At 43.7% G+C, this 13713-nt stretch overlaps 1 protein-coding gene across 2 annotated transcripts in view; it reads left to right on the top strand.

Annotated features, from left to right (window-relative positions):
• The window catches only part of LOC110525094 (glutamate receptor ionotropic, delta-2-like), a 653889-nt gene that overhangs the window by 510170 nt on the left and 130006 nt on the right, over positions 1-13713 (top strand). For both annotated transcript variants that reach the window (XR_005052012.1, XM_036979367.1), the window contains exon 11: positions 6954-7266. Coding sequence is in view for 1 of the 2 variants with exons in the window: in XM_036979367.1 (XP_036835262.1) it covers positions 6954-7266 (313 nt within the window). In the remaining variant the exon portion in view is untranslated. The remainder of the gene's footprint in view (positions 1-6953; positions 7267-13713) is intronic.

The raw sequence follows: 13713 nt of genomic DNA, 5'->3' as shown, positions 1-13713 counted from the left end.
AGATGTCTGCAACAGTGCTATCCAGACTCGGAAGAACCCACATTTCAACAAGTTAGCATTATTAATCCTGCATGAATAGACTTTTTACTGCATAATTCATATTCACAAATAGACTACCTCCTCATATCAAGATCTCTAATAGAGAATGATTCATAGCGTTATCATTTCTGACCATGCCCCACGGCGCCGAAGACGTGGATGTCAATTAAGGCAGCCCCTCGCACCTCTCTGATTCAGAGGGGTTGGGTTAAATGCGGAAGACACATTTCAGTTGAATACATGTCAGTCATTTTCTCCCCATCTGTCAACACACACAGAACTAAACAGATTCAACAACTCTCTATGAAGTGGTGAGGAATTTATGTCGACAATGAGGGTTCGAATTCATCACCACTCATTTAAACTTTGTCCCAGTCTGTACAGATGGTGTGGGAAGCCTTTAAAGCAAACCTACAGAGGTTGGCTCAGTAGTTACACTGCAGATAAAAGGAAAAGCAATATGTTACGAAAGAAAAAACAGTTTAAAAGTGGAATTTAAGACTTTGGACTCGATGTATGTTGGACCAAAACAAAAAACGTACTTCACAATGCCTTCCATGATGGGAATACATTTGCCTTGTTTCCTATTACGTAGGAGATATTTCAAGTCAGGTGACAAAGCGGGCAAAAAAATTGCATTTAAACTTAAATAGTTGGAAAATAAACAAACAATTCCAGCTGTGGAGGATTGTAAAATGGGTCGATAGCATGTGATAAAAATCAAATGAACTCTCCTTTTAGAGAGTACTCTTCAGGACTGTATCAGTCTGAATGTCCTACCAATACCAGAGAGAGATTATTTATTTTAAAAATAACTCTCTGCTCACTCTTAAGGAGAGTGATAGAATGGCATTGGAGGTACCTGTTCTGGATACGTAAATCATATTGGCCATTAGGGTCCTCTCAGCTGTAAAACCCGCATAGAATTTGACAAATGTTTCTAGATAATTATCAAGTCACCAGTTAATAAGATATCTGATCTAAATGGACCGGGATAAAACTAATCGGGATGACATTAAGAGATGGACAGTTCTACTTTTATCACTTTGGGGTAGAGCAGAGGTGATAAAGAAGAACATACTCGTTAGACTAGCGTTCCTTGTGTCAGCTATACCACTTCAGTTCCCTCAGCACTGGTTTAAAGAGATACTGCACATGGTTTATTTTCAAGCTTGTAGAAAGAAAAGAAACCAAGAATTAACCACAAAAAAACGTCCATGCCAAGAAGTAAGGGTGGGTTGAATTTATTTAATTTAACCTTTATTTGGACAGGGTATAAAGGCACAGGGCGAGACCCAGATGCAGACACGGGAGGCAGATGGTTCAAGTCTCTGATATTTATTAGTATCCAAGGGGCAGGCAAGAGAATGGTCGTGGACAGGTAAAAGATCATAACAAGGTCAGAGTCCAGGAGGTACAGAGTGGCAGGCGGGCTCGAGGTCAGGGCAGGCAGTATGGTCAGGCAGGTGGGTACAGAGTCAAGGCAGGCAAGGGTCAAAATTGGGAGGACTAGCAAAAAACAGAGAAAAGCAAAAAGCAGTAGCACGGAGTAACACGCTGGTTGACTTGACAAAACAAGACGACCTGGCACAGACAGACAGGGAACGCAGGTATAAATACCCAGGGGATAATGGGGAAGATGGGTGACACCTGGAGGGGATGGAGGTGAGCACAAGGACAAGTGAAACACAGCCTGGAATCAAACCAGGGTCTGTGGTGACGCCTCTAGCAATGAGATGCAGTGCCTTAGACCGTTGCACCACTTGGGAGCTCAGCGGTCTAGACAGGGAGTCAATGCTGAGACCAAGGTCTATTTGTTTAGACAGGGAGTCAATACTGAGACCAAGGCCTCTTTATTTAGACAGGGAGTCAATGCTGAGACCAAGGTCTCTTTATTTAGACAGGGAGTCAATGCTGAGACCAAGGCCTCTTTATTTAGACAGGGAGTCAATGCTGAGACCAAGGTCTCTTTATTTAGACAGGGAGTGAATGCTGAGACCAAGGTCTCTTTATTTAGACAGGGAGTCAATGCTGAAACCAAGGCCTCTTTATTTAGACAGGGAGTCAATGCTGAGACCAAGGCCTCTTTATTTAGACAGGGAGTCAATGCTGAGACCAAGGCCTCTTCATATAGACAGGGAGTCAATGCTGAGACCAAGGCCTCTTTATTTAGACAGGGAGTCAATGCTGAGACCAAGGTCTCTTTATTTAGACAGGGAGTGAATGCTGAGACCAAGGTCTCTTTATTTAGACAGGGAGTCAATGCTGAAACCAAGGCCTCTTTATTTAGACAGGGAGTCAATGCTGAGACCAAGGCCTCTTTATTTAGACAGGGAGTCAATGCTGAGACCAAGGCCTCTTCATATAGACAGGGAGTCAATGCTGAGACCAAGGCCTCTTTTCCAGATGAGCCCTGTATAGCATCACAATACACATCAAAATACAACAAAACCCATTAAACTACAGATTCATATAAAATATATGTTATTATACACAACTATACACAAAAAGCAAAACACAATGATAAAAAGTAAAAAAGGTCTCCTAGCAACCGTCTGAAATGCTCAGAGACCACCAATTCCTCCAATTTTAATGTTTATTGTAGCTCATTCCACACTAAAGGTGCAAGGAACTCAAAGGCTGATTTACCCAACTCTCTAGACACCAAAGGAGTCTCCAGAGTTAACCAGCCCTGTGAACCAACCCTGTCGTGTTAAATCTTTGTGGAGCAGGGCTTTGTAAACAAAAAGAGTGTAATGATGTGATCTACGTGACTTCAAAGAGGTCCAGCCAACCTTTTGGTAAAGAATACAGTGAGGAGTAATAAAAACTGTTTCCTGTGATAAAACGAAGGGCGCTATGAAAAACGGCATCCGAGGGATTAGGTGTTGCCGATGTGTATTTGTACTACTTGTCATATAATGCGAGATACCCACTGGCGTGGGGCTATAAAAACAGGGGAATAGCAGCCACCTGGCAGTGGCTAGAATAAGAAATAGTGACAGAACATCTCCTTATTATCACTATGGTATGACCCCAAGTTCCCACTGCAAGATAGATCATCCACTGCTGTAGTTCTATTGTGAAGTGGCAAAGATACTTCACAAAACATTATCTGTCAATGGAGCATCCCTCCCTTTCTGTTCAATATGGAACAACCCCTTGTTTACCGCAGGTGGCAAGACACTGGCTAATGGTACCTGGCAACGCCAAGACATCAGTTGAGTGGGGCAGGTCGTAAGACACAGAGATATCATACCATTCCAAGAGCTGATGTCAGAGAATAAAAAAATTATAATATAAGCATTTCAACGCCATTTACAATTCAAATCAATTCTCATGTTTAATTCCTCAAAGGGTGTTGATGTGGGATCTAAAAGTTCTTTAGACAACAAACTGAGGGATGTTGCTATTGGGAAAATAACGGTTTCCTCCCTATACAAGCTGGTTGGCTTCTCCTTAAATAGTAACACCTCCACTGAGTTACATTCCGAGCTGGACATGGGGTGTATCTATCACCATGTGACGCAATATAGAAAATACAACATCAATATTCAGTTGCGTAAGATATAAGATTATTCAAATGAAGATCTCACACAGGGCATACATCACACCACACAGGTTGAAAAAGACAGATCAAAGCCTTTCAGACTTGTGTTGGCATGGCTACGGTGAGGTCGATACACTAATGCATCTGTTCTGGAATTGTCCGGTCTTCAAACGATTCTGGACTGAGGTATTCAATAGATTGTCTGACATCTTGAATGTAGAGTGAGTGTACAAAACATTAGGAACACCTTCGTAATATTGAGTTGCACCCCCTTTTGCCTTCAGAACAGCCTCAATTCGTCAGGGCATGGACTCTACAAGGTGTTCCACGGGGATGCTGGCCCATGTTGACTCCAATGCTTCCCACAGTTGTGTCAAGTTGGCTGGATGTCCTTTGGGTGGTGGATTATTCTTGATACACACGGGAAACTGTTGAGCGTGAAAAACCCAGCAGCGTTGCAGTTCTCGACACAAACCGGTGCGCCTGCCTGGCACCTACACCAATACCCCTGTTCATAGGCACTTAAACCTTTTGTCTTGCCCGTTCACCATCTGAATGGCACAGATACACAATCCATGTCTCAATTGTCTCAAGGTGTACAAATCCTTCATTAATAAGGATCCACCCACTTTTTTTCCATTTTTTGCCTAAAATAACATACCCAAATCTAACCAGGTAGGCTACCTACTGCCCAGTGCTCTATTCTCAGTCAGTCACATTTCTTTATAAAGCCATTTATACACTGAACAACAATATAAACAACATGTAAAGTGTTGGTCCCATGTTTCATGAGCTGAAATAAAAAGGTCCCAGAAATGTTCCATACGCACAAAAAGCATATTTCTCTCAAATGTTGGTTACAAGTTTGATTACATCCCTGTTAGTGAGCAAGATAATCAATCTACCTGACAGCTGATTTAAACAGCATGATCATGAAACAGGTGCACCTTTTGCTGGGGACAATAAAAGGCCACTCTAAAATGTGCAGTTTTGTCACACAACACAATTCCACAGATGTCTCATGTTTTGCGGGAGTGTGCAATTGGCATGCTGACTGCAGTCAAGTCCCCCTGAGCTGTTGACAGAAAATTGAATGTTCTTTGTTGTTTTAGAGAATTTGGCAGTACATCCAACCGGCCTCACAACCATGTGTATGGCGCAGTGTGGGCTAGCGGTTTGTAATGTCAACATTGTGAGCAGAGTGCCCCCTGGTGGTAGTGGGGTTATGGTATGGGCAGGAATAAGCTACGGACAACGAACACAATTACATTTTATCAATGGCAATTTGAATCCACAGAGATACCGTGACGATATCCTGAGGCTTGGCCCCATGTCGCAAGGATCTGTACACAATTCCTGGAAGCTGAAAATGTCCCAGTTTTTCCATGGCCTGCATATTCACCAGACATGTCACCCATTGAGCATGTTTGGGATGCTTTGGATTGAAGTGTACGACAGCGTGTTCCAGTTCCCACCAATATCCAGCAACTCCACACAGCCATTGAAGAGGAGTGGGACAACATTCCACAGGCCACAGTCCTAATCAACTCTATGCGAAGGAGATGTGTCGCCTGACTGGTTTTCTGATCTACGGGTTTCTCATCTGTATTCCCAATCATGTGAAATCCATAGATTAGGGCATAATGAATTTATTTAAATTGACAGAGAGAGAGCAGCAGGTCCGGGACAAGGTAGCACTTCCGGTGAACAGGTCAGGGTTCCATAGCCGCAGGAAAGTAGAGCTTGGATCAGCAGCATGACCAGGTGGACTGGGGACGGGGACAGCCAGGACTCGTCAGGTCAGGTAGTCCTGAGACATGGTCCTAAGGCTCAGTTCCTCCGGGAGGGGAGAGAGAGATGTGAGAATTAGAGGGAGCATACTTAAGGTCACACAGGACACCAGATAAGAGAGGAAAATTACACCAGATAGGACAGACTGAACATAGCCCCCCGGCACATAGACTATTGCAGCATAGATATTGAGGACTGAGATGGGGGGGTCGGTGGACGCTGTGGCCCCGTCCGACGATACCCCCGGACAGGGCCAATCAGGCAGGATATAACCCCACCTACTTTGCTAAAGCACAAGTCCCACACCACCGGAGGGAAATCAACAAATTACCAACTTACTATCCTGAGACAAGGCAGAGTATAGCCCACGAAGATCTTCCCCACCACACGAGCCCGAGGGGGAGCTAGACCGGACAGGAAGATAATGTCAGTGACTCAACCCACTCAAGTCGAGTATAGATAAAAAAAGCCTGGCAAGACATGATGCACCCCTCCTAGGGACAGCACTGGAGAGCACTAGCAAGCCAGTGACTCAGCCCCCATAATAAGGTCAGAGGCAGAGATTCCCAGTGGCGAGAGGAGAGCCGGCCAGGCAGAGACAGCAAGGGTGGTCCGTCACTCCAGTGCCTTGCCGTCCACCTTTGCACCCCTGGGCCAGACTACACTCAATCGTAGACATAGGTTACATCCCAAATAGCACCCTGTTCCCTATGTAGCGCACTGCTTTTGGCCCTGTCAAAACTGGCTATATAGATAAATAGGTGCCATTTTGGATGCACGAAAATGGTATTTGCGTACAGTGTCTTCTAATGGTAAGACACAACATGTGGGAGGATATTAGCTCAGCCTAAGTGGGTTTATAGCTGAACCTGGCCTGCATAAACACACACACACACACACGTACGTTGTGTGGCAGATTAAAACAACACTGTTCTCAGTGGACCAACTTGTGTATTCTAATTCAGACTCCCTGATTGGTTTACTGGCCTTACTGGCCTAGCAACTGCCCTCATCCTCCTAGAAACTATTTCTTGAACTATTTCTTGAACCCCTCCAATGCTCACGCTAAGACTCACAGACCACAGACATATTCATCTCCATAAACGCTGCTTTGCTTAAATATAATAGACTCAGACGCAGAAAATGGCAATCCCTACATTTTTATATAGCAATATTTAGGCTTATTAACATGGTATTTTCCTTTCTATTTAGTTTGAGAAGAGAGTCAGTGTTAATCAGATAGCGAGTTTGGAGTGTTGTTTTGACAACAACAAGTAGAGAATGACTGTGATCGTCAGCAGGAGCAGAGAAGCCATGGCAGAAATTAGATATGATTCTATTGATGTGTGCATGACTTGGATTAACACAAAGTGATGTTCCATTACTCAGCCATACCAGCAAATACAACACATTCCTGATGTGTGTGTTCACAGAATCCCCGTCATTTTCTTGACTTCTATACACCTTGAATCTTTCCATTAATGAATCTGGTGTGTGTGTGTGTGTATTTGTGTGCGTGTGTGCATATCTATGTGTACGCTTGCGCACGTGTCTCTGTGTGTTTGTGTTCCAGCGGGCAGACGTGGGTCTCTCGGCTCTCACCATCACGCCAGAACGGGAGAGTGCGGTGGACTTCACCACACGCTACATGGACTACTCGGTGGGTGTGCTGCTCAGGAAGGCCGAGCGTACCGTGGACATGTTCGCCTGCCTAGCGCCTTTTGACCTGTCGCTGTGGGCGTGCATTGCGGGCACCGTGCTGCTGGTGGGCATCCTGGTCTACCTACTCAACTGGCTGAACCCGCCGCGTCTGCCCATGGGTGCTGTCTCCTCCACCACCTTCTACAATTCCATGTGGTTCGTCTATGGATCCTTCGTCCAGCAGGGTGACTTCCTTTTTGTTTGTATCCTTTTGTTTTTGTTTTTCCTTCGTGATGTTTTGTATTATTATCACCTGGTTTTAACCAATCAGCATTCAGGATTAGACCCACCCGTTATATATTGTATTATTGTAAACTGTGTGGCTCGAGCCCTGAATGCTGATTGGCTGACATCCGTGGTATATCAGACCGTATACCACGGGTATGACAAAACATTTATTTTTACTGCTCTAATTACATTGGTAACCAGTTTATAATAGCGATAAGGCACCTCTGGGTTTGTGGTATATGGCAAATATATAATGGCTAAGGGTTGTGTCCAGGCACTCCGCGATACGTTGTGCCTAAGAACAGCCCTTAGCCGTGGTATATTGGCCATATACCACACCCCCTCGGGCCTTATTGCTTAATTATCACCTGGTGTGTGTCCCTCTATCGTGATAGGAGGAGGGGATGGGGTTAAGACATGGTTTAACAAACTTTTTTGTCCCATGACCCCATTTTGATATCTGAAAATTCTTGCGACTCCAACCATGTGAAAAAAAGGATGTAATTAACAGCCAATGTTAACGTCTTTATTTGGGGCTATGGCAGTCAAAAACATTCTAACGGTATTTCTGATTGTCTTCTCAACTCACCATCACATACTGTACTTTTAATGTGGGGCTATGACAGCCAATCGTAAATAAGTCTGACATAATGTCTCTTATCTCACCACCACTAATGAGATGGGTGTGCTGGATGCATGTCGTGTCGGAGCTTCTCGAAGTCAGGGGGGCGTGGCTCTTCAATGTCAGGGGGTGTGGCTTCTCGAAGTCAGGGGGGCGTGGCTCCTCAATGTCAGGGGGTGTGGCTTCTCGAAGTCAGGGGGGCGTGGCTTCTCGAAGTCAGGGGGGCGTGGTCCACAGTGCGCACCTCATCTCTGCTGTCACATCCAACCTGGATCAATATTTGGTTGTAATGCAGACGAGAGCACTGAATGCAGCTACACACAGATATGAGCTGGCGAAGGGTACCATGGCTTTTAATGCTCAGAGGGAGACGGCAGTGTTCCCTTTGAGTCAGGAACCAAAACTCCTCAGTGACCCGTGAATGTGTTGTCTGCAGAATTCGGTAATTCACCTGCATGTCAACTGAGACAGGATCACAGTCAAATAGATTGGGAAGTAGGTACCAAAGTGCTCTTCCAAGTGTTGGAGGTGAGCAGTCATCACACGTGACAGACATTTACTGATGCTGTTTCCTGTTAGAAACATGTACAGCCGAGGGAATGTGCATGTTTGATTTTGAAAGACTTTCTCCAATAAGAATTATTTCCTCTGAATCCACTAATTCGATCCCTCATCTGTAGAATGTTTTTGTACTTCTCCTGCATGCTTGTATTCAGTTTCTTCAGTTTCCCAAATATGTCTGTTACGTAGGCAAAGACACCAGTGGTGTCCATTTTAGCATGTAAATCGTGGTGCAAAAAATATATACATATACATATGTTTAGATGCATGCCAGCAACGCCACTACACAACACAACACAACACTAAACAATACATTAATTGCACTATAACGATGACAAACGGTGCCCACAAACTGTTAGGGTCTACATAAAGCTGTCCCAACAGCAGAGCTTTCTTTTCAGCACCATGGAGTGAATCCTTACCACTGCTACACCTGGCTATTAGCGGAGCCTTCTCTGGCAGCAAAGCACTTCATTAAGCCTAATTTACTGCCTTTTAAAAAAAAGATAGCTGATTTGGCTGACTTGCCTAAACAAATGACGTTTCTATTGACAGTTGAGATGTACAAACTATGGCATAAGGGAACAATGAGCGTATAAGAGGCAATCCGTAATTTTGATTAAGACCTTAATGACCAAGCTAAGACGGACATAGTCAATATAACTATTGGTTCAGTACTTTTGAAATTTACAGATAAATAATTCAGAACATGGGCCATTCTTACAGTATTCTCCCTGTACACCAAGTCAGAACTGTAGGATAAATAAAGGGGCCACATATGTCACGCCTGCTCCCGCTCTCCCTCCGCGCCAGGCTGCCCAGTATTACTCACTCCCGCCACCATCATTACGCACACCTGTTTCCCTCGTCACGCGCATCAGCGATCCATTGCACTCACCTGGACTAAATCACTTGTGTTATTTCCTCCCCTATATCTATCTGTTCCCCAGCTCTGTTCTTCGCTTCAGCATTAATTGTCGTCTGTCGTTTTGTTACCCAGTTCTGATGCTGTTCCTGTCCTGTTCCATGTCTCTGCTATATTAAATGTACAACTTTCCGTACCTGCTTCTCATCTCCAGGGTCGGTTCTAACAATATATGCAGATAATGAAAGCTCTTACAATATTCAATGATTACATTTCTCTAACACAGGTTATAGGCTACATATGCACCCCCAAGTCAGAACAGTAAGCTAAGTTATGAGGGAGAAAGGGACCAAATTATTAGGGTGAGGCACATGAGCTACTAACAGCTTACTACACAACATACACGTAGTATTACATTCTTAGCCACATTATACTTCAGCATCCAATACATTATTGAACTCACCTTCTTGTTCTGTGCTCACTTGATCAGGAAGTTGGCACAGCGGTCCTTCTTGTGGGCAAATTTTGTCATCAAATTTTATCATCAAGGTCCGTCATTCTCTGGATTTATGGTCCTTTCAAGACAACTGGGAACTGAAAAAAAACAAGGTTGAATCATGACGTCAGTGATCTTCAGGTCGTCGCTCTAGAAAGAGGCCCTAGTTCCGACTTGAAATTCCGAGTTGGATGACCATTCAAAACGTATTTTCCCAGTCGGAGCTCGTTTTTTCAGAGTTCCCAGTTGTAATGAACTCACTCAAGTCTGATATTTCCCAGTTCAGAGTTTCCAGTTGTTTTGAACACGGCTTGAAGTCATGCTGGATTGAAAGCATGACCAATGTATTCAACCTTTTCTAGCCCATGGTGTTGCATGTGAATGTTTATCCTTTTAAGCTTGGAAAAGAGACCCTTAAACCCAGACCACACACCATCTCCACTGATTGTCAGGCTAGTGATTGCTTTGCAACGCTTGCAGTTAGCCACTGATTTATTTCAAACCACTCATTGTTGAATTTGACATTTCTAATGTTTATGTCCAATGGCCGATGAGCACCGATACGTTTTATCTATAATTTATCTTCCTTTGACAAAGATTGAAATGGATTTGCCAGTAGATTGTCGACTTGATTCATGATGATGACTGCTTGTCAAGCTTGCTAGCTAAGATTTTGGAAGTATGATGTTGACATGATCAGTCCAATCAAATCTACGGTAGATATAATGTGATATGACGTAATTTTATCTGTGGCCAATGTCCTTGAGCCTTCTTGGATGGGCACTTCTAATGTAAATGTATGGCAGCAACCAAGGGGCTGAATTTTAGTGCTCTCCCCGTAGATTTTGCGGTGATGTAGTGTCCCCATGAGTGACGGAACACTGGGCCAATCATGGTGCAAATAGAGAACATTACCAACCCCTACGCTCCGTATTTTCTGCTGGCTGCCCCACCACCACAGAAAGCACTGAGCTAGGCTGAAACACCTGCATTTTGGAGCTGCCTTACTCAAGAAAGCAAAAAAAGAGACCATGTTTGTATGCAGTTTTATGAAATAAAATATTATTATTTTTACATTGTTTGGAAACTTATATGTGATACATATTAATGGCAAAATAAAAGTGGGGCTCAATGATGGGTCCCCTGAATGATGGGTCGCCACTGAACGATGGGTCGCCACTGAACGATGGGTCCCCTGAATGATGGGTCCCCTGAATAATGGGTCGCCACTGAACGATGGGTCCCCTGAATGATGGGTCGCCACTGAACGATGGGTCCCCTGAATGATGGGTCCCCTGAATAATGGGTCGCCACTGAACGATGGGTCCCCTGAATGATGGGTCCCCTGAATGATGGGTCCCCTGAATGATGGGTCGCCACTGAACGATGGGTCGCCACTGAACGATGGGTCGCCACTGAACGATGGGTCACCATTGAATGATGGGTCACCACTGAATGATGGGTCGACTGAATAATGGGTCGCCACTGAACGATGGGTCGACACTGAACGATGGGTCGCCATTGAACGATGGGTCACCACTGAATGATGGGTCACCACTGAATGATGGGTCAACTGAATGATGGGTTGCCACTGTATAATGGGTCGCCACTGAATGATGGGTCGCCACTGAATGAAGGGTCCCCTGAATGATGGGTCGCCACTGAAGGAGACACATTTTCTTTTCATGACACGGGAAGTCAATAAAGTATATATTTTTTACATCCATTGTAAATGACAATAGTTCCTCTCTTAAAGTGAAAAATTTTTCCAACACTCCCCCTCGATAATCACCAAGCCTCTGTATAAAATAGAAGATTGTCATACTCTGATCCCATATCTCCACATAGTTTTACGAACAGGCGGGCGCACAGTGGATGTGGTTTACAATCAAAGTTACCTGCTGCAGTATATCTCTGAGTTCTGTGCTCAGCTCTTTTGCCGCCAGATACTCTCGGTGTGTCTATCATACAATGCGTCCAAATGGCAGAGGGAGACACAATCATAACTAACCTGTGCAAAAGCCCACCATTCGATCCCATGTAATCAGTTTTTGTCAATATAGCCACGCAGCACTAAGAACATAACGTGCCGTTTCATGCTCGAGAATCGTGAGACAGAAAAATATGTCCTTATTGAATAGACATGTATAGAGAACAAAAGTCAATGCTTGGGCATCTCGGCCCTCACATCTAACGCCCATTTGGAGACCATAAGCTGGGGAGTTTTTGAGTCGTTCAGTCAGTTTCCTCTTGATTGCTAGCAATAGCATACATTATTAGTTTAACAGTGTTATCTGACGAAGGCATTGATTTGAGTTTCTGTGCCTCCGTCTCCTTACACATAGTTTTTACCTTATTAATTGTGGCCGGTATTATCAAAGTCTCTGCAGTATGTGTGTGGTTTCATAACGTAGCAGGACTAGCCATTCACCATGGGAATGGTTCAAGTGCAACCATCAAGTACGTTCTTATCCTATGATCTAAGGGTGCTCTCTGGTTGAATTTAGTTTTTTTAGATTTGAATAAATTTCATTTAGATTTTTAAGGTTATTATAATATATATATATATTTTTTTCACCTTTATTTAACCAGGTAGGCCAGTTGAGAACCAGTTCTCATTTACAACTGCGACCTGGCCAAGATAAAGCAAAGCAGTGCGACAAAAAACAACAACACAGAGTTCACGTGGGATAAACAAAAGTACAGTCAATAACACAATAGAAAAATCTATATACAGTGTGTTGAGTAAGGAGGTAAGGAAATAAATAGGCCATAGTAGCAAAGTAATTACAATTTAGCAAATTAACACTGGAGGGATAGATGTGCAGATGATGACGTTCAAGTAGAAATACTGATGTGCAAAATAGCAAAAAAAGTAAATAAAAACAATATGGGGATGAGGTACTGTATATATATATATAGATTTAACAAAAATATAAACGCCACATGCAACCATTTCAAAGATTTTACTGAGTTACAGTTCACAGAAGGAAATCAATGAATTTAAATACATTCATTAGGCCCTAATTTACGAATTTCACATGATTGGGCAGGGGTACAGACATGTGAGGGAATAGGCCCAACCACAAGGGAGCCCCCCCCCCCCCCCCCCCCCCCCCCTCCTCAGACAATCCCGCAGGTGAAAAAGACAGATGTGGAGGTCCTGAGATGGCGTGAGGCTGTTTGGACGTGCTGCCAAATACTCTAAAACAACATTGGAGTCGGATTATGGTGGAGAAATTAACATACAATTCTCTGGCAACAGCACTGTGCCAATAGCATGCTCCCTCAAAACTTGAGACATCTGTGGCATTGTGTTTTGTGACAAAACTGCACATTTTAGAGTGGCCCTTTATTGTCCCCAGCACAAGTGCACCTGTGTAATGATCATTCTGTTTAATCGGTTTCTTGATATGCCAGGTGGATGAATTATCTTGGCAAAGGAGAAATACTAACAGGGATGTAACCAAATTTGTTCACAAAATTTGAGAGAAATAAGCTTTTGTGTGAATTGACTTTTCTGGGATCTTTTATTTCAGCTCATGAAACATGGGACCAACACTTCACATGTTGAGGTTATATTTTTGTTCAGTAAATATTTTTATATATATGTTTTCAGATTTTGGAAATTCCCCTGTGACCCCATTTTCATATCAGGTGACCTCACGTGGGGTCGTGGCCCCTATTTTGGAAACCGCTGGGTTAAGAGAAGAGAATGAAAGAAAAGTGAACGGGGTGGGAGAGAGGAGTGATGTGGATAGAAGAAGAGAGAGAGGATTGATGTGAAGAGGAGAAGAGAGAATAAAACATAGTGATGGTGGTCTTTCGGCGTTCTTTCAAAGGTCAGGTTAAAATCAATT

This window comes from Oncorhynchus mykiss, chromosome 6 (assembly GCF_013265735.2).
Source record: "Oncorhynchus mykiss isolate Arlee chromosome 6, USDA_OmykA_1.1, whole genome shotgun sequence".
NCBI classification, from domain to species: Eukaryota; Metazoa; Chordata; class Actinopteri; order Salmoniformes; family Salmonidae; genus Oncorhynchus; species Oncorhynchus mykiss.
This window is presented reverse-complemented; position numbering and strand designations above follow the sequence as displayed.